Raw genomic sequence first — 23798 nt, forward strand, 5'->3', positions numbered from 1 at the left:
CCTTGTGTATAAATACGTTGGTAGGTTGAGGGTAAATGTGGATGTGTTGGTTCCACTCCTATTTATTAACTTACTTTAAATCATTGACCCAGAATGGAAAGTGAATTTTTTTATAATTTAACAATACAATGCAAAATGTGTAGGCCACTTGGGGAAATTCTGTAAAGTTACTGGACAGGTAAACACAAAAAGTAGACAAAGTCCAAAGAAGACCACAATCAAGTGAATTAATCAGTAAATCCTCTGCACCCAAAGCTACAAGAACCGCTTTGCTGTCTGAAAATATTCCATTCAACATCATTTAAGAAAATACTGCTTGTATAAAGAATTTTTTTTAAAGTTTACGTGATTTTCCATTATTTGCATACATACTTTAACTTAACAAGATGTGTTAGTATCTAGTAACATCTACACAGTACAGTATATAGAAAACAATTAGGAAATTCCCTTATGCACATGCAAGTAGAAATGTTAAATGATGATAGATTTTACCAAAACTTGACCCACATCTGGAGAGGGTCTTTATGACAAAACAAATACCAAACATGTCCTACCTGTATTTGGTGTGACCTATCGTACTGTCGTCCAACCAAAACTGGAATAAGGAATAAAAATGCATGGAATATAAAAGAAAGTTGCTCGCTTATCATCAACAGAAACTAAAAGCTTGCTGATTCCTAATAAGCTCCTCCTTCACCATCTGCAACCTTAAAGTACTCATTACTGCATTATGTATATTATTCTGAATAGGGCCATTGTGCAGAATGAGTACATATACTTTTGGTACTTTGAAGTACTTTTTGATATTACTTTTATACTTTGACTTCAGTTCAATTTTGAATGCAGGACTTTTACTGAAGTAAAAGATCTGAGTACTTTGTCCACCTCTGCTCACATCTGTTTCAAGATGCTAGCAACCCATTTACAGTGTGCAACAGGCACTGCTTCCTAACCTCGGGATCGGGACCGTCCAATGGTGCGAGGCAACAAGAGCTGATGGCAGGATCATATCAAACTAATTGACTAATTTGTGTAACTACAAAGGTTTACTCTTCGATGAAATTGTGTTTGTCGTTTGGGGTAAAATTGTTTCTTAGAAGTGTAGTTAAATCCTTTGTGTTTGTATTGATCACACATTTGTGTCCCCATAGTTAGATTTGGAGTTAAAAGGAAAACGTAAAAACTCTTGAAAGTTGAATAAGTTTGAGTCAAATGGTCTGTGCATTGCATGTACACTGCAAATTACCTTAACATGGCAAACCCAATAATTCAAAAACAAAACCTTTACAATTGTGACCTCTAGTGCTTTGGGTAGATTATGCAGCAGACAGCTTTAGTGTGTATTATTTGTTCATTCATGTTGGAGAATCCAGTCAGAACTATCAACATGTACAAATGTCTCCAATGTCAGGTAATAGATATAGAATCATATTGAGCTGCTCGATTAGAAAATGATGATTGTTATATTTACATAATTGCAAAGAATGATTTTCAGAAGATAACACTACCGTTTCCAATTGTTAGCTATAACCCCTCCAAGGAAAATACCATTGGGTGTGATCCTTCCCATGTGAAGGTGAAAAAGGATGATGGATTCAAACAATTGTTTAAAATATTTTTATCAGAAAAATTGGCAGTTACACAATAAAGTTCAAGAAATAATATCACTCATGTGTTTTGGTCAATATATCTTCACATCCAAGTTAGCAGACAAAGTCTGTTTCAATTACAAACCAATAGCAGCTTAGACATTGCTTCCACTATTGCTGAGCAATAATTATTGGTAATTTTCTGAGCTGTGGATATGTCATGAGAATATCAGGCTCTTTGAGAACTTCAAGAAAAAGAGTGCAGGGTCCTTGACCTTTAGCAATCACTAGATCGATCAGGTTAATAACAGTTTTTTCTGGCTGTGAGATATGTTTCAAACGCTGATAATTTCTGTCTGTGATGATACGTTTGGCGTGCACATGCTGCAGAATGAAGACGTCATCCGCCATCAGGCAGTCAATGAGTTCCACCTTGTGCTCAATGATCATTTTCACAGCGGGGCCCTGTAACACACAGCAGGTTTTGTTCATCAATCCTAAATAAATTAGGTTTTTATCAAATGGGTCATTGGCTTTTGGGAATCTTTACTTTTTTGCAACTTTGAAACAAAGTCTTGCACACCATTTGTATGTTTCAGCATGCAGTTTGTATGTGTGCATGTGGAGCTTGTCTGTCTTTGTCAGTGTCTGCCTGAGTGTGAATGTGCTTCTGTGTCACGTCGCTGACAACCTGTCCAGTATATAGTCCCTTCTCTGCATTTGTATGCTCGGGTAACCTTTCACTGAACAGCATAAGTGTGTATAGAAATGTGATGGATCAATCGTAAGTTTTGTCCAGCTTAGCTCAAAACATTCGAATGTGAGGCCCTTCAGCTGCTCATTCTTGAACCAGATCTGGCCAGCTATATCTGATAGGATTTGATTTGATATAAAGATACATTCATTTGCTGGACGCTCTACTCCAAAGACACAAACTATTGTATCATACACATACGGTATATTGGGAGCAATAACACGTCAACATGGTGAGTAAAATGTGAAACTAGATCCAGGAGACCATTAGCTTAGCTTGGTTTAGCATAACGATTGGAAACAGAGGGAAACAGCTAGCTTGGCTTCGTCCAAGGGAACTGATTCTACCTACTAGCACCTATAAAGCTCACGATTCCTTCAAAATGAGTGTACACTTAATATGTTGCTGTGTTACAGTGGGTTATGTGCCACACTATTTCTTGGTCAGGGCAATAAAGTGTCAAGCTATTCCTTTAAAGATAGGCTAACAAGTATTCATCTGAATTTGAGGATGTTCATTTCTCTTTCTACTATCTGACTAGTGTCACTGTTCAGTATAACTCTAAACTGCAGAGGCATAAAAAGGGCATCCTTGAGTTTGTCCACTTCTATGCCTATAAAGAAACTCCCAGAAAAGAAACTAATAATGTGTATTTTACACTTCTGTGTGTGTATGTACTGTACCTGAGAGGATGGCAGTGTTTCATCCACTGTTCCTGAGAAGAAAGCAGTGTCAGCATTTACTGAAATGTCCAGACAGAACATCTATACTACACACATAAGTAACAGAAGTTGCACCAGCTAAATTTAAGGAGATGAAACCTAAACAGAAACCACCATGGAGAACTGGGGATATTGCTAACTTAAAGAAAAACTAAACTACGAGTCCATTATGACACTGTTAAAGAACACCTCCCTATCTTCAACGAAGCATTTAGAAATTCAAGACAAGCTCATTTCCACAAGGCTGATTTCTTCAAATCTAAATAATCCCAGAATGCTTTTGTCAACTATTGACAACCTCATAAATCCAGCTCCAAAAAGCCCCCCCTTCATCACCTCACCATCTTTATGTGAAGAGTTTGCAGTATTTTCCACAGACAATATAACAAGTCAAGGTTGGATCTAAATCATGCTATGCAAAATGTGGGTGAGCACCTGTCTTTGGATCATTTGGACATGCATCTAAAACCCTCCACCTGTTTGAAGACTGTGTATAATTGTCTAGAAGTTGAATTGCTAGAGATTGTAAATAAATCCCTGCTGACTGGCATTTCCCCCCCGGCACTGAAAACTGATCATTAGTGTTCAAACAGTTACATGATTACCTACATTTGTGCAGGATATTATAGTCGTCCTCACCACAGAACTGAGACAGCGCTAGTTAAAGTTATAAATGACCTGAGACTGAATATGGATGACAGAAAGAAACTCTCAATATAAGTATTTTTAGACTTGCTGTGTTCGATATAGTCCATCAGTGACCCTGTTAGCAGTCTACAGAAGTGTGTTGGTCTCTCTGGCTCAGTTTTACATTGGTTTAGAACTTATCTGAGTAGAGACTATTTTGTCTCCCTTTGTGAGAAATATACTGGGAAATATCCGAACACAGAATTAATTTGCCTAGCTATGCCGATGATACACAACTATATAACACCTTTTCACCAAATAATAATAATAATAATAATAATAATAATAATAATAATAATAATAATAATAATAAGCTTTATTTGTATAGCACCTTTCATACAAGAATTACAGCCCAAAGTGCTTCACAGCAAAAACATAACAATTACAGTACAATAATCATGTTGATGTAAATGAGTGTCCCAATCTGTGCCAGGAAAATTGTCAGAGCCATATTTTGAAAGCATGAAATCAACAATGGGCCACTGTGGCCTTTCAACTGGTTTACTCCCTTTGACTTTTTACATTTACAGCGTCAACCTCTTTATTGACCTCTTTAATGACATCAGCCCGACTGATAAGCTTGTTCAATGCATTGAAGAGATTGCATTTTGTTTCCTTTTATTAGTGTCCATATCCCTGCAGGGAGTAAGTTAAAATGTTACCTGCATGTACTTGTGATGTTTTCACAGACACTGACATATCTATATCACCGTCAATAGTGACACCAGATATATTATCAGCACAGCTGACGCTGGCATCACATGCAATGTAATCTGCATGGGGAACCGGTCCCACAGCATCTCCTGAAAGAAGAAAAAAGCATCAAGGAGTTTTTATTTGGTTATGAAACCTCTATATGACCTACATAGAGAGAGAGAGAGAGAGAGAGAGAGAGAGAGAGAGAGAGAGAGAGAGAGAGAGAGAGAAGAAAGAAAGAAAGAAAGAAAGAAAGAAAGAAAGAGAGAGAGAGACAGAGAGAGAGAGAGAGAGAGAGACAGAGAGAGAGAGAGAGAGATACTTTATTGTTCCCGAGGGAAATTTACATAAGCAAACGAGACCATCAGCGAGAAGATTAATTAATGCCTTCTTGTATTCAAAGTGTTTTAAAATAAGCCAAACAAACCAACATGGAGTTGTAAATGAGCTTTATTGAAGCACAGTTACGTATTTTACAACAAATGTTATGATTTCATACTGAACGGATTTTCATATTTTGATACGTTTGATACGAAAATATATAATTTTCTTTAATACAATTGCAGCTTTTATCCCAAGTACAATCCACATCGGGACTTAAAAGCTTATACACCATGCGTGTTGGTTTCTTTTAGGAAGTTTTTCCTTGTGCGATGCGAGGGTCTAAGGACAGAGGGTGTCGTAACCTGTACAGTCTGTAAAGCACGCTGAGACAAATGTGTAAGTTGGGATATTGGGCTATATAAACAAATTTTATTTTATTTTATTTGATAAATATTAATGCTTACCAGTCGTACGACTTCCTGGATCCCTCATTGTTTCAATCTTCATGTTAAGGGATTTCCCTTTTACATTTGTTATCTGTCTGGCAGTAACAACACTGCTCCCGTCAGTGAACACAGTTGGTGTGGGTGACGCTGTAAATATTAAGAACAATCATTCAGAAACGTAATAACAATGTATAGAAAAGGGAAACTTCAGCCTCTGATTTATCTTCAGTGTTCGGGCTGGTAATGTGCTTGATGCTGCCTCAGAATATCAAAGACGCTCTGACAGGTATCTCCTCCCTTTTGAGTTATTATTTTCGAAAGCACTCTCATCTCGTGTAATATACTGCTTTGCTGTTGCACCTCGAGAAACTCATTCACAAATCAAATATTGCCACACTTATTGAGCATGTAATCAGGGGCACCTGAAGGCCACGTACAGAGTTTGTCCTGCTCGGACTTCAGCTGGTCCATGATCTGCAATGAGGCAGAACACATTGCACGAGGTTAGGCAGTTTGACACATGCTTAAGTATCACACACTATATACTTTTGTAGTGAAACACAAATAAAGTTCAAAAGTCTTGACGTTTGAATGACTGTGGGTTTATTTAAAAAAGATTATATTGGGGTCAAAATAACCCTGTTTGGTTTCACCACATGAATAAAACACAAATATTGTTTACTTGAAAACATCAACAAGCATGGTGTATAAGCTTTTAAGTCCCGATGTGGATTGTACTTGGGATAAAAGCTGCAATTGTATTAAAGAAAATTATATATTTTCCGTTTCAAACAATATGAAAATGAACTCTAACATACCTGAAATATTAATAATGGGGTTTTCTTTTTCAGATAACATTAATTCCATAACTAATTAACTAATAACTAACTTTGAGAAGAAATAAATCAACACTTTGCTGTGATGGTTGTTTATTACAGGAGCTTATCCTTGTGTATAAATACGTTGGTAGGTTGAGGGTAAATGTGGATGTGTTGGTTCCGCTCCTATTTATTAACTTACTTTAAATCATTGACCCAGAATGGAGTTAGTTTTATGTAACTACACAATACAATGCAACGTCGTACTCTACCAAAACTAGACCCACATCTGAAGTCCCTTTATGAAAGCACAAATAGAGCCCATAACCTACCTTTAATTGCGTGAACTATCGTACTGTAGTCGAACAAAACCTGCAGGATTAAAAAAGTTTCTAAAAAGAAGAAGTATAGTAAGAAAAAAAAAGTTTGCAGCTTTGAAAACGAAAGCTCGCTGCTTCCTGTGTGTTCTGTACTCTGCCAGGATTACGCACACGGGCACTTCCTTATTCTTACACAGTATATGCAGAAACAGTGAGTGTACGGCAGTGTATGATGTCGAAGGTCTGCTCGGAGGCGCAGCTCAATAAAGTGGTTAGAGTGTAAATGTACGCGCGCTACAGTAGCTTAGTATAATGATCCTTACTGTATGTGTGTGGTCTTTCTTAAATCTGATGATAGGAAATGCATAACATTTATTATCTTTTTTAAGTTTTTTAAATCCAAGATTACTACTATTATTGTTATTACTAATAATAATTATTAGTAGTACAGAAAAATACAAATAATCCATATAATTGAATTTGAATTATTTGATTGTATTTACAAAGGGTAAGTAAAATAATGTGGGTTCAAAACAATAAAATCACTTGCATTTTAACTATATTAGGTAGGAATAGTATTTATACAACATAGTTTCACTGTATATTGTATAGTGTATACAGTAAACTACTAACAATGCTCATCACCAAGGTCAGTTTTTTTAATTAAAATATAATGAAATGATTCACTTCATGACAATTTACACAAAAACATTCACAAACAAATATGCAAATCAAATGACAGCGTTAAAATAACAAGCCTACAGTAGCATTCAGTCAGCTATGGTAGTCTGTCCGTTAATCATGAGGAAATAAAGGTTTATAACCGGTCATTATGGCAGAGTTTGACCTCATTAATCTCAATCACATGCTGTCTCTGTCAGACAAATAGGGCAACTGCAAATATGTACCTCATCAGTATGAAATGCTTTTTGACACTTTGCAAAATGTATTTCTGGTTGAGAGCGACTGTTGAGGCAGGGAGATAAGAGATAAGACAGGCTGTTAAAAAGCACCTGCTACATCCACATGCTCTGCTTTGGACACGTGTGCAGGAACAACAGCCGCTATCGCAGAGTGTGTGGAATCTGATGGTAGTACGGCCTCTACCCCCAACATTAAAGTACAATGTGTAAACCGCGGCCACATGTTCCAAGGAAACAGGGTTCAGCATCTCACCTCTCTTACTGGGATCATACAATCAAAATGTACAGGCAATATTTATAAAAAAAAAACTAATACTATACTAACAGCAGGGCAACAATACGCAACATCCTGCCAAAGAGCTGAAACTCTATAAAACGGTCAAAATAACACTTCTGTCTCATATTCTTCATTTGTAGCGTCAGCCTAGTTTACTTTACCAATCTGTGTGTCTGTGCCACACATGTTTGTTCGGTCCGTATACGCTTTGATAGATTGAATCCCCCCCCCCAATGTTCAGCTCCCAGGAGACCACCCCGCTGAAAGAAGAGACGAACCTCATGTCAGCGGCAGCACGAACCCCACAGTCACAGTGGGCTGTTAGTTTATTCTTTTAAATGTTTTTAATTAAAATTCAGCCCATGTCTTACACATTGCACCTTTTAATGTAAAAAAAATCAAGCAATGAGTTAAACAGGTTACGTGTCATAGATAACTGATGCTGCTTATACAAACTTAGAGGGCTGTAGACGGTTAAGAGTTTTTACTGTGGAGGTGCATGTTTACTGCTGGATGTGCTTTTGACAAAAGTAGCTTTGCGCTCCAGAGTTACAGCCCTCCTTCCAGATGTCTGGTTCAGTTCGCTCATGTCCACTCCTGAGTCTAAACTGGTTTCTCGACTCTCGACTGGCCGTCGTCTCCTCTGCTGCTCGGACACTGCGTAATGGATCTCAGCTGCAGGTTTGCCCTCCAGTGATACAAACCAGGCCCGAGGAGGCTGAGTTGAGGGGATTTTAGAAAGTTCTGCCAAGGCAGGCACAGAGAGTCTGCTGCCTCTGATTTTATTCAATGTTCCTGGGACCGACACTGACTCTGGGAGGCTGAAGTGACCCCTGGATGTGTTGGAGGAAGTTGCTGCCCGAGAGTCCTCTAGAACCCCGAGCTGGTCCTCAGTTTCCACTGCCTGGTTCTGGGGAGCAGAGGGACCTTTCGGCAGATTTTGGGTGAAGTCGTCTTTACTCAGCGGCTCGGTGGCAGCCCCTGCGCGGGGAAGCGTGGCCGACTTGCTCCACTGGGGCTGCTCCGGCTGATTCTCCAAATGGAAGAATGCTGGAGCGTGAAGAATGGCAACAGGCTGGTTGTAGAAAAACAAATTCTCTGTCAGAGAGGCCGGAACTCTGATCTGATCTGTAGTGTCGTGAAGACACATCAGATCACGCAGGTCAGTGTTGAGCTCCAGTTGGTCACACTCCACCCTGATGGCCACAGCCTTGTTGGCTATCACACTGCCGCTGTGCATAGAAATAACAGAGGCGTTGTGCCGATTATCCCCCCTCTCTGCCAGTAATTGGTTCAGTCCATTTTGTGGATGAGAGGAGTCCGCTGAAGCTTCTTCAAAGACTTCATCGTCACATGTGGAGGTGGTTTGGTCTCTTCTCACCGCCGGGAGGATTTTCTTTGTTTTAGTTTCACTGAGCGAACGTCTGCAGACAAACAACATGTGCCTTCATCAGAGCGGGTTAGTGAAAGTGACAGCTCATTCGTTTGTCTACAAACTACAAATACAGACATTATAAACATTCAATTGGTCAAATAAAGAATTGTACTGATATTGAAGTGCTTTCAAAGGAAAACTCCACTGAAAGTGATATGTAACACTTTATAATAACAAACAATGAAATATTTAATAATTATCAGTAAAGCTATCATTTATTTAATTGTATCATTAGTTTGTGTAATGTGAAAGATGTATTAATAATTATGATTAGCAAATGATTGGTAAAACATCTATAAACATTATATCGATAGAAGGACCAACAACTAATTATTAACCATTGACTAAATATTAACTATCTAAAAAATCATCAATTTTAACTTTGTAACAGTCATTCAAATAATGTTTATAGACCATTTACAAACCAATTATTAAAAATGTGTTACAAATATCTGGTCCATCTGTAAAGTTTACAAATCATTTGGAAATCATAAAAAAAACTAATATAGTATATCAAATGTTAAGATGTATGCTACAATAAACTTTTAAAAATAAAAATAATAGCATTACTAATAATGAGTAAACATTGTAACTATTAACTAAAGTTGATTAATTATCCACTTCCTCTCAAGTCACATTACTGAAATACTGAATATGAATTGAAACCTTCAGTTACAGCCTGTAAAACATATTGATAACCTAAAAGTTAAAGATATATTTGGGGTGCAACAAAGCCAGAAAGTATACCTTTAAATGTTATTCTGAGTTATCATAATAACACAACCACGACTTATAGTATTTATGGACGAGTATGAGATGAAAGTTCTTTACCTGCGATAAAACAATAAGCCAACCAGAAGACAGATGACAATAACAAGCATTCCTCCGAAGATAACCATCAGGAGAGATGAGTGATGTAAGATGAAGTCAATGGGGATGGCAAGTCCAAAGAAACCTAAAGCATATAGATGGTCAGAAGAAAAGGTTTGGATGAAATATAAAACATACATGCAATGAAAATAAAATCAAACAAGGTGCATTTTGTATCCAAAAACTCCATTTGATAAATACTTTGCTTATATTTCACTGCCAGTTTGTAAGGAAGTCAAATCTAAATAGTTTTCTCTGCTGTGTTTGTAATTTAAGAACAGGTGAAAAAAGCCAGGACAATCTTTCTAAGTTCCTTAAATTGTATTTTTCATCTGTGAAACAGGTGGGCGGGGGGGGGAAGTCAGGATCATTGTTCTAAGTTGTTGTTGTTGTTGTAATAGTTGAAGGCAACAAGAGGCTGAAGTGTCCCACTACATCCTGTTCTAAAGAGGACTGAAAGCATTCATGTTTTCTTCCAGGTGAGTTTTAATTTCTCCATTCACTCTAAACTCAAGACACTATTGTGTGTTAGCAAGTTATCTAACAACACTGTCTTCCTAAACATGGCCTGTTTAAAACAGGGGTAGTTGTGCACTTCAGCCTCTTGTGGTCGAAATGAGTATTACAACACCAAACAGTTCAAACTAAATTATACTAACAAAACAAAAATGGATTGAAACATTTCTATTGATTAAGACATTTATTCAACACATGTTCCTTTAATCTTTTCCCCGTGGGGGTTCCAAGCTTAGAAAACTGTAATTGCCACTTTCAGAACAACAACCATCACAAAATCAATGCTTGTCATTAATCTCGTTATTGTTGTTATGTATGAGCATGACATTGCTCTACTGCTGCAGAGCGTGCCAAGGATGGAAGTATCAGAACATATAGAAACAAACAGAGCAGTGTATTCTATTTACATTAGTTTAACATCTTTAGCGCGAGCACTTGCCTCTGGTGGAGGACAAAGGCGCTGCAATCCAGTAACCAAGGTGAGGAGCTGTGAATGTCCACATGAGTTGTCCTTCTACTGACACCACCGTCCCGAGCCCTTTTCTCATCCATCCACCTTGGTAAGAAAACAGAACACACACACACAACAACACAGTTTGTGTAGGCATTGTCTTAAATTGTCTTCAATCGTGTGAGATGTGCAAATTCGCCTTCCAAAGACAGCGTCAGGTGAATGTGAAAGGAAATGAATGAAACACTGTGTGATCAAAAGAAATAAAGGTAATTAGCGTAATCTATCTCGCTTATTGCCAATTTTCTATCTTGTGACTTTTTTTTTTTTTTGACCCAAAATGACATGGTTGTAATTTCTTCCTGGCCAAAAATGAGGTGATGGTGGCACCACTACACCACCTTTTTAGACTAATTAAAATAAATATGCACCATATGTCCTGCGCATGAGGGCCCGTCTGTTTTCGCTCTATATCAGCAGCTCCAGATGTACTTATGTCTACCACTTACACATGAACTATAGCTCTAAATATGGAAGAAATAACAGCGAGCTGGGTTTACATTTCTTTTTATTTCTATCGGGCCCGATTGGACCTTTAGGCAGCTGGAGGATTTTGCAAAGTGTGAAAATTCCAATTTGGAACAAGTGAGAACAGAGAAGATAACTGAATGTTTGGCAGGTTTGAGGAAACAGCTCTCAGCGAGACATCTCAGGCTCTTCATCAACGTTTTGTAAACACAGTGTTCATTAATTGTGAACGTTTTCAGAATGTACTGGTACATCTTTACACACAACAAAGGGAAAATAGAAAGGGTGTTGTTATCTATAGGTTACTATGCAATGGTTTTACATGAGATCAGATTGGGCTGTATGTGGCCCGTGAGTTTTACACTCTTGCTGTCAGAGCGCTTTCTCTGAACTTCCTTCTTTAGTTAGACGCCTCTAACGGAGACGCATTCATGACACTAATAGGACATGAGCTCTGCATTTAGGTTAAACTTTCCCCATGCACAAGCGGAGTCAAGTCAAAGCTCCCTATCATCTTTGTCAAACGGAACAATAATGCTATTATTTCCAAACTCAAAGTTATTTATTATTATCTGTTAGAATGTCAACAGATAGACATGTAGAGAGTAAACTCTTACCCGATCACCTGCTGTTCTGTTAATGGTCTATTACACTGATGGACACTTGTACCATTTACAACTCAGCCCTTTTTATTACACTACGTTTCTAAGTAGAGGCCTTAAAATCATCCTCACTTCATCTACTGACTCTTCTGAGGTGCCTTTATTCTAGGCATACTGTGGTGTGTGTGTGTGTGTGTGTGTGTGTGTGTGTGTAAAATCTGTAATTTCTACCCACCAGTGGTGCGGTTAAAGAACCACGCCGGAACAACGTTGGAGGTCTGAAGTCCACAGCTGTCAGGAATGCTGAGGCTGATCTGTACGGGCCCACTCACATGTAACTCTGTGTCTCCTGAGAACAGCTGCACACTGACAGCTGCCACCGGACTCAACTCCACACTCACGTATCCTTGAAAAACAGACAAGGCGATGCTTAGGAGAATAGTTGAGCTAGATGAGAGTCAAATCTCACCCATAATAGGTTTTCACCTTCATCTGAACTTGCATTCTTATTTTAATCAAGGCAACATTCACATTTCAGATACACAGTAGAAATACCATCTATAGTGCTTTGTGTCCATGTTCTTCAAATACATGTCAAATCACTCACAAATGAAAATACATACTATAACACAAAACAAATTGTTTCCAGAACACTAACTCTGCAGCACACACGCACCTGATGTACTGCTCATGATGCCCAAAGTGTAAAGAAAGCTGTGGTCCTCTGACCGCAGCTTGGGGATGGTCAGGTAGGCTTTAACAGAGCTGGCATTACTGCTGTCTGTCAGGTTCAGCAGGCTCTTGGGAAACTGCACAATGGGCTTCGATGAAGCATCTGCAAATAAAGGAAAACATGATAAATAACAGCTGGAAATATGTGTTTATAAATGAAATGTATTTTCCCTTTACTGCAGCTATATTTGGCTAATATATTCTGTTTCCTTAAATCACATGCTTGTACTGAAAATCTAAGAGTCACAGAGAGAGCAAGAGGGGAACAAAAGTGTGACTTTATCAATATATACAGTACCAGATGTTTTGCCAGTGATCAGGACAGAATCATCAAAGAGCCAGATGTTCCCCTGATTCAGACCAAGCAGTGACACGGTCACCGACGAAAATACTGCAGCAATGATACAAGAGGAAGGGAAAGATGCACAATTAGCATCAGGTAACTCACAGTTTTCCCACCAGATGGCAGTGTGACATGGTGTTATCTCAAACCTCACACAGAGGCAAACAACAGGTGAGTTCACTTTGCTGGCGAGGGCTTATCTAATCTTTGAGTCAAAAATCAAAAGCTCAAGGTTCTTCGCTCTCATTGGAAAGGTGTAGCGCAGATGGTGGATGAGCAACGGAGACAGAGGACGACACACACTCCAGATGTGCACGGGTTATGAAATGTTTCCAAATAGTTTTGCTTGAGTGCTGGGCCTAACTGGGTGTCCAATGAAGTGGGTTGAAGCAAAACTTGGCATTGCAATGACAAACCAGAAAGTGTGTGAAGCTTATATTTTCTGTGATTGTGTTTTTATATATATTTTATATATACTTATATATATATATATATATATAGACACTGTTTGAAGTGTTCTGATGAAAAAAGTAAAGTAAAACCTGGAATTACTTTATTTAGGGAAGCGTTTCTAAACAAAGGAAGGAGGTTGGGGTGGATGGATGGGACCACTTTTGGTGTTTTGTGTGAAACATTTATTTTAATTTAACTTAAATAATATAATATATTTAATGTAAGTGAAATAGCTTAAGAAACATACTTATTTTAAGCCACACCATGATCTTTTACCAAACCATAACATAACCAAGTAGTGTTTTAACCACGTTAACTGCGACCGTAATCCAGGAGAAAATATGTTTCCCTAGAAACACAATTGAGAATGCAGTTTTTTATCGTCTGGGAATGTAATTCTGTAGGATTGAACAAACAAACACAACTGAAGTTGAAGTAATACATGATTTATCAGAGGGTGAAATGATGTTAGACCTCAACAGGCAGAGCCCAAAGAGAAAGAAACTGTCCTAATGAAACCTTTGAGCCGTACTAAGCTCACAGAACAGTCTGAACGTACTCGCTGACAATTCCATGATCGTGAGAGCCGATGATGAATAAAGAACGACGCTGCATAAAGTTTGTTATCTGTGGTGATTCACACATGAAATATCTTACTTGGCATTCTGTTGGTTTGACAAGGCAGCAGTGTGCAAACGTAGCCGTCCTTGCTGGCCACGATTGTGATTGGCATCCCAGCTTGGTAAGGTACATGAAGCAAAACGCTGCCGTCCTCCCCAGTAAGAGCTGTGTTGGTCCTGGTGTAGTTGATGTAGACCTCCACCACCACCTGGCTCAGGTACTGACGACTCAGCACGCTGTTGACCTGGACCTTAAGGTTAAAAGCCGAATCTGGAGGGGGGGGGGGATAAAGATTGTGTTAAGATAAAGTTGGGGGAAGTAGTTCCATGGACGTTGATACAAATTCCGGTTTGCAAATATTATACAAGGGATGGTCAAAATAACCAGAACACCTTACAATATCATTTAATCCACTAAAACACCACAAACTACACGACTGGACTGCATTATAAGTAATTGTAACTTGTTCCCGTTATTTTGTCCAGCCCTTTAATGCAGTGTGACCATATGCTTTAAGGTAGGGGTCTTCAACGTTTTTCAGGCCAAGGACCCCCAAACTGGTGTAGCAGGGAGCAGGGACCCCCTACTATATATATTGTATAGAAGAGGCCTGAAGAGGTCCGTGCGACGGGGGACGGGGGGGAAATGTATTTTAGTTCACCCCTCTCCTTTCCTCCACTCTGTCTCTGAGTGTAGGCGTGTGTCACCGCCCTTCGCGAAGTACAGCGGAGGAGGGAATGTGAATGGCAAAGCATTTGTAATAAAAAAAAGAAACTTAGACCTATGCTTTAGGGCTTTAACAGAATGGAGTTGGCTGCATTTCCAATTAACCTGGACAGGCCCTGACTGACAACAAAACAGGAAAAGTAATTTGCAGAATCCCTCGAGGATATCAATCAATTATTCCCAGCAGATTGTACAGAGCTGGACAACAATACAAATGGTCAAATTGGCCAAAAACTTCAGCAAAGCATGCATTGAAGACTCCATCAGCATGCAGACAGCTGAATAAAGTACATCTTTCCAATAATAGGATTCTCATGCCGGAGCCCTAAGCATTACATGTTTTCAGGTAGCTCCGAGACAATCCTATTTAGAGCCTTAGAATAATGTGTCGCCTTACCCACAAACCCAATTAGCCACTTTCACACGGTGCACTGACACCTAATAGTGAGTCAACAAGACAACAACACTTTATTTCTCAGAGGTATAGTGTTGCATAACAATGAAGGAATGCTCAGTGACACATCACTAGCTGCTCATGCGTAAACAAATATGCCACCAAGGATCAATGCATGAGGGACACACACGTTGTGTTATTTAATACTTTAGTGTTAACAAAGTGACAAACCCACAGAACATGATCACCAACGCTGCAGTTCCCCTCAGCCGCAGAACGATTAGCTAAAGAGGCTGAAACGACAGAGCGTTTTAGCCTCTTCAGCTAATTGTTTTGGTTATACAGCCCCCAACTTTGTTCAGTGTAACTCTCCGCTCTCATCAAGCCTTGTAACAACCAATAATGTAAAATGTTCCTTAAAAGTTGTCAAGATTGAAAATGTAATAACCAACAATGTAATAACATGACCAATTATGTAATAAAATGTCAAGACTGATATTGTAATATCTAATAATTCTCTCCAAAAATGATGATGTAATATTTGTGACGGATAATGTTATAATGTAGAAAAGTATGCTTTATTTCTCAGAAGATAGCCAACGTTACACAAGCGAGCAAAAAATGCAAAACTGTCGATTGAATATCCATGAAATGATCTTTTTCATCCGAGTCAACAGTGATTCATAATGAATTTAGAATCTCCTTTGCCTTGCCGGATCTTATTACATTTGTGCTTCCAAAAAGGCTTTCAAATCAAATTTGAATGAAGAACAAAGTTAATAGAAAATGTATTTTACACAGTTGTACCGCCACAGAGTATTAGGGAGGGATCAAATCACAGATTTTCTAGTTTTAAAGGGGGGGCTTGACCAGAGGTTGAAGAACTGCTTTAATCTAACTAAAAGAAAAAACCCACCTGAAAATGTAATTAATCCCAAAAAAAATCACATTTAAAAGTATTGAATATGTTAATATATAAAAATATCTTTCTATAAATAATATATATATCACAATATCAATATCTTCATATATTAATATCTTCGATTAATGCAGCTTTTAAATGTGATTTCTTTAAGGCATGTTTAGCGTTCCAAACCCCTGCAGTCATCAGGATGAGAATGTGTCTCGCTGTGGACAACAGTTTACGTGACATACAGCATGAGGTTAGAATAGCTCGTTTATGACCGAGAAAACGTAACAAAACTAGAAGTGCACTCGGAGAGCGCAGAACTCCTCCAAGGCCAAATGTCCCATCTCTCAATGGTACTGAAAGTGACAAATCATTTGTGTATCCGCCCCGTGATTAGGATCCGCTCCAAAACGTAACGGTTTCTTCCTTAGCCCATGAAATTGAGCCAGAAGTATTTCCGCATTCTTGCTGACCAAACCGAAAACATAACCTCCTTGGCGAAAGTAAAAAAGGTATGATTATCACAGACCAATTGGAGAAATCTGAGCACAGAAACTACTCATGAAGCAACTGAACAGTGCTTCAAAGAAACTGCTCGCACTGGCCAGCGCCAAAATATCTTCCTTCACCTTCTGCCCTGCTATAAATATTCTCTGCTGAAGTGTACTGCTTGTATGCCGTGTGGGCCGGAAAATTAGTTTTGGGAGCCATCAATCTCAGCAGCCAGCATCAACCCTCCAGTAGTTATTTTGTGCTAGTAGGCCATAAAAAGGTCCTTATTGCACTTTTTATTAGGAACTAAATGCTGCAGCATTGCTATAGCAGCATTCTCACTGGTCATAATGTCGGAAGCATCTCTCTCTAATGGTGACAATGACAGTAGCCTTGGTTGAATATGGTCTGATAGCTCATAATCCTACTGCTAAAAGATCTGCCAGAGCTTTAGAGAAAACGAATAAAGCCTTGTCTAATGCAACCAACCACGTATTTCAGCAAGTGCCAAAATCAGATAACCAGAGCGTTCCATATCATTGCCCCAAACAATTCATTTTGATCAGGAGCAGACTGGATGCCTGGAGCAGACTGGATTTTCAGCCACAATATGAAAGACTACATTTGGCATTGTCAGTGTCCCCCCCACTGGGATACATACACCAGTGCAGATGGACATGAGGATGTTTGTTTTGGCAGAGGCAGAGTCCACTTTATGTGTGTTCTGCCGCTATGGCCAAAAATAACAGAAGGGGGTCACTAAATCTGAAGTGGAGGTGTTTCATGCCAGATTACTATAATCTCCCCATTTGGCAAATTGAACCACGGGACAAAGAGGTTTATGAAGTGGATTGAAATGGGCTGTCCGAGGGCGCTGAGGCAGATGAGAAATAGATCCCATGTTGTGTGTGATGTGGCATGAATACTGTTATTATAGGGCACATGATAGCACTGGTCTAGTAAAAATAATGCACTGAAGTGTTTCAAACCCTTAATGTTTCAATATGTGAACTTTTTAAAAGATATTTTCAATGATAGTTAGATAAAGATTGATCAAACTAAAATGACAAAGTGCCCCAGAAAGGAAACACCATGGTTCTGGCTAAAAGCATTGACATTTGCTTTGGTTGACATATCAAGCCATGTCAGCATTACGTTGTTATCTTTTCATTACAAACTCAAGATGCACAGCACAGCACAAACAGATGGTCTTTCAGGGATTTATCTCTGCTGGACCCCCCCCCCCCCCCCTCAAACATGCATGTTTGTTTGCGAGTGTTGGAATTAGGCCATACATTCCACTGATGGAGGAAAACACAAGTGCACCCTTTGATATTTGGGTCAAATCGGCCTGAAGCACGAGTCAGCAGTATCAAATTGAACTGAGACAAAAGATGCTTATAGGGTGGAGCCGGGTGCGGGGGTGTCACAAAGACTTAATGTCCGAACAACCAGAAGTTCTATTGTCAAATAATTACAATCCTCCTCTTTGGTGAATGATTAAATCTTTAAGTGTGTCGCTTTGATCATTATGAAGAGCACCAGTGAAGATGTTAATCTCAGCATGGGAGAATAATGGTGATTTTCAGCCTGGTCTTACTTCCAGGGAGTCAAATACAGACGCTTGGGCAGTGACCGTCGGCGTCATGAAAACAACGCACGAGGCGCCCTTTAGCATCTGTATGAGTGTACTCCAATGTTAACCCATCCGCTCAGAGCAACAGATGTAGTATCTAAAGCGAGAAAGACCTCTGAGGCCGCGTTGTGTTCATTTCTGGGGACGTACACAACCGACGCTCCAAACGGACGCAGGCTAGCATGGCAGCATCATGCGCACGTGAACACGTAGTTAAAAGCAAGTATATATTGGGCTTAAGGGTGGGTAGGAGGGAAGCATGGTTGGTGGGTCAAAAAAAACAGGAGTGGAGTTTGTGTCCCATGTGAATCCAAAAGTTAAGTATTATCGGTATTATTGTAACATTTTCGTCATCAGTTATTTTTTACTGTAGACGTTACGCTAAGACACAGTCACATGATGTTATGTCCGTAGCTTAGGTTACATAACAAACATCCCCATTTGAAACCAAAGCAGTTTTGTGGCCTAAACCTTTCACAATGCTAACCACCTGTTACAACGGTAACTGTGACGAGGGATGACATCAGGTGGTGTCGAGTATGTATGTTATGTTTTGTACATTTGTATTTCTACATTTTCTCTTTTTATTTAGTAGAAGTAGAAAGTGTCCAGTCATTCCCCTGAGAGCTTACTCTGTACAGAAGAGAGGCTAAGAGGAGAAGGTTTGGCAGGACACAGTGCATGTCGACAGGGGGGGGGCGTTACAAGGGACAACAGCATGCTTGGGTGCATTTCAAAGTGTTTCAGACAACACAGACCTCATGTGAAGACGGATGGTAATGTACTCCTACAGCAGCATGAATTAGTCATGAATCAGTTGATGAAAAAAGGGTCACAAATCGCTCTTTCAGCTCTTCTCCACCACTCTGCTGTGAACAAGAACATTGTCATGACAAGTGCATGCATCTGTGTGTGAGAGACTCAGAGATGCACTTTAGAGTGGGAAGGAGGGCATGGACATTTTCTTTCTTTTCAAATTCAAAATAGCCACAATAGGACATAGATTGAATACATTGAAAAGAAGAATGAGTGTGCTGACACATGATGTGAATGGAATATAAAGCAGAGCATCCTCAACACTTCTTTTTGAATAGACAAGTAATGGTGGCATATTATTTTTGCTTTTATGAACATTTTAGCCATCTCCCAAGACACTTTACAGTGTTAATATTGTCATAATATTTCAAATATTTCAAATATAAACAGATGAATTGCTGCCTTGTTGGTGGGGATTCTGCAGTAAAGAGGGCCAGATGGAGAAACCGTTACTCAGGAGGTGCCAGCAGCTGCAACGTCACTTATTACTCATGATCAGTAGATTTGCGAACAAATCCTGGTACAGATGGTCTGGGCCGAGTATAATCTGACAGAAAAATACATGCAATGTGATGGTTGGTAGAGACGAAATAGAAACAAATCAAAATAACAACATTGATCCATATTCTCCAGCTACAATGTAAACATGTCCATCTTTAAATAAAAACAGATCTAGCACAGTCACGACAACTCTGACAAGTGGTTACTAAAGTTGAGTTCGCCCTGTGACACAGTGAAGCCCACACAGACCTGACAGGGGATGGAGCCCTTGTTGTTGGTGCTGAAAAGCCTCTTGTTTCATGTGATCCCGGTTTGAAAAGTTGCCGTCATTGATATGCAGAAGCTGTCCGGGCGGAGAGAACTCTCCACTCGCTTTCCCATTCTCGAATAAAATCAGCGCAGAGAACAGACACGTCAACAGGCGCATGACTTTGAAAGGATACACGTTGTTGATCGGGGTCACTTATCACTCGTCCCAGGTCCAGTTTGCATCTATAAGTTGAAGACGAACAGAGATGCCCACTGCGCCGCCATCCTTAACGACTCTGCTGTCAGACCGTGGAGAGAGCGCCGAGGCTCCGCCCCTTTAAGCTGCTCCTCAGGCCCACAGAGAGCCGCGTTATTATCAGCTATAATAATCAACTATTCACTATAAACATTATTATACACATAGTATACACATTATTATTGCACACAATCGTGGAAGTACATCTCAATTTTCAATTTAAAATAAAGTCTGTTTCGATTTTTATTATTTTCTTTTCGATTTGTATTCATTTGTTTGTCACTGTAAATTGGATGGTGTGTAATATTCTGTAAAAACACTTGCATCGACTAATATCTGACACTAGGTGGTGACAGTGCAATGTCAGTACACCAACAACAAAACTAAACTTTCAGTAAACCATTAATAATCCTATAAATGCATTCAAATAACTGTCTAACATATTAATAAAAACTAGTGTTTAACTTCAAAGTCCTTCAGGAATATGACCTGTACATGAACCTGTACTTGTATGATCAGTAGTAGTAGTGGTGGTACTCTTCTGACATCACAAACCCCAGCCACCCTCCGCGCAGTTACACTATCACTCACAAGATTAGACCTAACCAAAGTATAACTAAAGAAAAAGAAAAATACATGACTTATTGGAATGATCTTACACACTTACAACACAACACAACACATATGTGGGCCTGAACATACAGTATACTGTGTCACACTGCCTAACCACAGTAAGTGATACGAGCCTGGGAAGGACTGACAATGTACAGACTTAGTGTCGGGCAGTAGAGAAGGACAGACCTGGCTGTGCTGTTATTGTGATGACAGAATTACACTTTCTAACAGAATGTCAGAACTACAGAGGGGAGGAATTCTTTACACAATGTGAACGTCTGACAGAAAGGAAGAAATGACCCCTTCATTCTGGGGGGAAAAGTGTCGTGTTGGCTGATAGTATATCACTTCCTGACACAACACAAAAGACCACCAGTAGGACAAAGGCATAAAGACAGATGAACATGCATATGTTGTTATTTATAGATGAATGGCTGTCTGGTGCCATTAACATCTGTTTATTCTATTCTTAAATCGCTTATTTGTATTCATTTCATCAGAATATCACATATCTTAAACATCTTTTTGTGTTGTTATCAGTAGATTATAACATGCATTGTTTTTGCTTGTCTTTTGTTAGTTTTTAAAGTGAAGTTGAATCATTGAACTTTTACAAGTACTAGCTAGATCACTTATATCACTATATAACTTGTTCAATGCATCCATTAAACATTTAACAATACTTCTATTTTTGATCCTCTCTTTTTACATAATGTTTTAATCACAGACTCACCATGTGTCCACACTGCAGTCTCCACTGCACTCCACTAGGAAGCAGAGCTCCTAGCTTTTGAGGAAAATGTATTTTCTCAGTCAGGCCTTTTTTATTTTCAGATGGATAGAAACACAGTGTAATTCTGAACGGAGAATGTTTCTACTTGTTTCTACATCCTAAACTCATCCCTTTCTTTTTCCAGACTTTTTTTGTTTGGATTGTTTGTGATTTAGAAATAACCCCACAGTTCTAAACCCACATTCCTCTACACCCCGTCCATAATCATAACATATACAGAAAATGTAGAATGTATAGAAAAAATGTAGAAAGGCCACAGTTTAAAAACAGGAGACACAAGTAGGAAAAACAATACAATAATAATTCCTCATTTTAAAAAAAATTCATAATAGTAAAAAACAATTAAGGTATAAAAACCATATAAAGTATGAGAAATAAAAAAGAAATATAAAATAATAACAATGATATGAGAAAAATCATGAAAAAAATGGATTTCTTAAAAGTCTGCACCTCCTTTGGCCGTACCTCATTTCAGTTTGCCGCTCCTAGTGACAGGAATAAATGACAAAAGATGCTAAAACTCCACACCTTCATTGTGTTACTCTCCTTTAATAACTCATTACAAGCGATGACTTCTGATCACTGCACCTGCTTTTGATTTTGCTTCTCTGTAACACAGTACATTGATCTCTATTGTTGTACATCCTGTATATAATGTGGTGTTTGCATTGTGTCTAATATTGTTTATTGCAGTAGTTGTATAAATGTTTTAGTGTCTTGTATTGACTCGATTTCTGTCAAAGTTTGTAACATACTCATATAAGCAGCCGTAGAGGTCTGAAAATCAATCCTCAACGTTACAGATGGGCAGTGTAATGATGATTGTAGGCTGGTGTCATTTGTTTTCTTTAACTGGTTTCTTATTAAATTCTTGCTGCTTTATTTTGAACAAGTTTCCACCTATCAATGTTTTTTTTTAATAGCTAATCCAGTGTGTTACAGTAATCTAGGCGAAGGAATACAAATGCACTGGTGATTTAAAATGCAGCTCAGAGTCAAAGAATAACACAGAGGCTTGGTTCCTGCCCTGCTTCACTTTGTTATATCCTTCACGTTTGACCTGAAGATTGGCTTCCTCTGTGACGTCCGCCCGTGCAGCTTCCTGTCGCCAAAAGCGTGAGTGAATCCTTCCTCGGCCGACTTCGTCACCATGATAGCTCTTCTGTGACACAGGCTAACAGAAGCAGTGAGCTGACACATTTGTCCTCCCAGCTCTAGTCCCCTCTGAGAAAGTATAAATCAGAGTCTAAACACACAAGCAGGAGGATGGATGACAGCCGATTCTCCAGGATCAATTTGCCACAAATTAGATACAGTAATGGCTCATTTCTTCGTATAAATAGCTGCATCTACAGGGACTATTTTGGAAATCTGCTCACTTTCACCCTGGAAATCTGTGCCTGCGCTGTTCTCCACCCCTGGCTGCTTTCCTCTATTAATCTTATCAGAGCACAGATAGACTTCCTCTTTGTTTTTCTGCACACAACACTGGCTGGTTTATTAGAGCCCGCAAACACAGCAAAGGGATTATTCTGTTCCACTGATAGCATTTGCTCTTTCTGGATATCTTGTAATATGAAGTGCCAATTACCTGTGAAATAACAGTTTGCTCTTTCTGTTAAGGCCTGAATGCTCAACAAGCCTGGCATGAAAATAGTTTTATTTGACGGTAATTATTATCAACATTGATATATTGCCTTGTCATAAACTTAGATATAAAACTCAAAAATCTGGTATGATGGTGTCTTTTAATTGTAGAACAAGATATATTTCCTGCCGTTGACATAGATATAACAGTTGAGACATTAATGACCGAAGCCAAAGCTGAACGCACAGATGAAAACACAGAAGCAGGATGAAATGTAATATTTTCCTGACATTAAATCAGTTAAGTCAGTGTCAGTTTTCAAAAAGCACATTAAGGATCAATCTAGGTGAGTAATAAAAGGTTGCACTGATGCCTTTAAATTAATTTTCACAAAGTATCCGTCTTAAAATACTTATTATGACACATTTTCTGTTAATTGATCGAAGCCATTTTGAAATTGACGTCTGCCGCGGGCGGAACGGATTAAAAGTAAGGCTTTGCAGCTGTGCTCTCTTTCAAAATACCAGAGATGGACCAGAGGCAACAAAGTGACGTGAGGGTGTAAGACAGGACACACGACAAAGTGATAGACAATGTCACACGGTGAATAAGCCCTTGCCCGGAGAGACAGGTGCATGACTTGTCATTAATAATGATAACATCAGCAAGGACTTTTGAGGTGTACTGACATGCCGTGGAATATTATTGGAAGATA

At 39.0% G+C, this 23798-nt stretch overlaps 2 protein-coding genes across 3 annotated transcripts; both read right to left on the minus strand.

Moving 5' to 3' along the window:
- Window positions 1-1602: 1602 nt before the first annotated feature.
- On the minus strand, window positions 1603-6675 carry LOC115025939 (uncharacterized). 2 transcript variants are annotated; one of them, XM_029458355.1, is made up of 6 exons: window positions 6369-6675; window positions 5641-5692; window positions 5237-5365; window positions 4415-4555; window positions 3027-3058; window positions 1603-2054 (listed from the first exon to the last, which is right to left on the minus strand). In XM_029458355.1, the coding sequence occupies exons 2-6, from the start codon at window positions 5687-5689 to the stop codon at window positions 1761-1763; spliced, it is 645 nt and encodes a 214-aa protein (XP_029314215.1). In that variant the 5' UTR covers window positions 5690-5692; window positions 6369-6675; the 3' UTR covers window positions 1603-1760. The 2 variants fall into 2 exon arrangements, with proteins under 2 accessions (XP_029314215.1, XP_029314216.1); XM_029458356.1 differs by having other exon boundaries at window positions 5656-5692; window positions 6369-6672.
- Window positions 6676-6999: 324 nt separating this feature from the next.
- On the minus strand, window positions 7000-20127 carry LOC115026867 (protein FAM171B-like). The gene is made up of 8 exons (XM_029459885.1): window positions 19832-20127; window positions 14144-14377; window positions 12989-13081; window positions 12635-12793; window positions 12194-12364; window positions 10817-10933; window positions 9823-9946; window positions 7000-8980 (listed from the first exon to the last, which is right to left on the minus strand). The coding sequence occupies exons 1-8, from the start codon at window positions 20007-20009 to the stop codon at window positions 8041-8043; spliced, it is 2016 nt and encodes a 671-aa protein (XP_029315745.1). The 5' UTR covers window positions 20010-20127; the 3' UTR covers window positions 7000-8040.
- Between the last annotated feature and the right edge of the window lie 3671 nt (window positions 20128-23798).

The sequence above is a fragment of the Cottoperca gobio genome, chromosome 21 (genome assembly GCF_900634415.1).
Source record: "Cottoperca gobio chromosome 21, fCotGob3.1, whole genome shotgun sequence".
NCBI lineage: Eukaryota > Metazoa > Chordata > Actinopteri > Perciformes > Bovichtidae > Cottoperca > Cottoperca gobio.

Bases quoted from the DNA above. Each gene is read 5' to 3' on its own strand.
- LOC115025939 (XM_029458355.1), bottom strand. From the start codon at position 5,689: ATGGACCAGCTGAAGTCCGAGCAGGACAAACTCTGTACGTGGCCTTCA. The intron at 4,556-5,236 runs GTAAGCATTAAT...TTCTTCTTTCAG, and splicing joins TCCAGGAAGTCGTACGACTG to GAGATGCTGTGGGACCGGTT. The intron at 3,059-4,414 runs GTAACATTTTAA...CTTTCTTCTCAG, and splicing joins AACATCACAAGTACATGCAG to GAACAGTGGATGAAACACTG.
- LOC115026867 (XM_029459885.1), bottom strand. From the start codon at position 20,009: ATGCGCCTGTTGACGTGTCTGTTCTCTGCGCTGATTTTATTCGAGAAT. The intron at 12,365-12,634 runs GTGCGTGTGTGC...CTGTTTTTCAAG, and splicing joins CATCATGAGCAGTACATCAG to GATACGTGAGTGTGGAGTTG. The intron at 9,947-10,816 runs GCAAGTGCTCGC...TATATGCTTTAG, and splicing joins GCCTTTGTCCTCCACCAGAG to GTTTCTTTGGACTTGCCATC.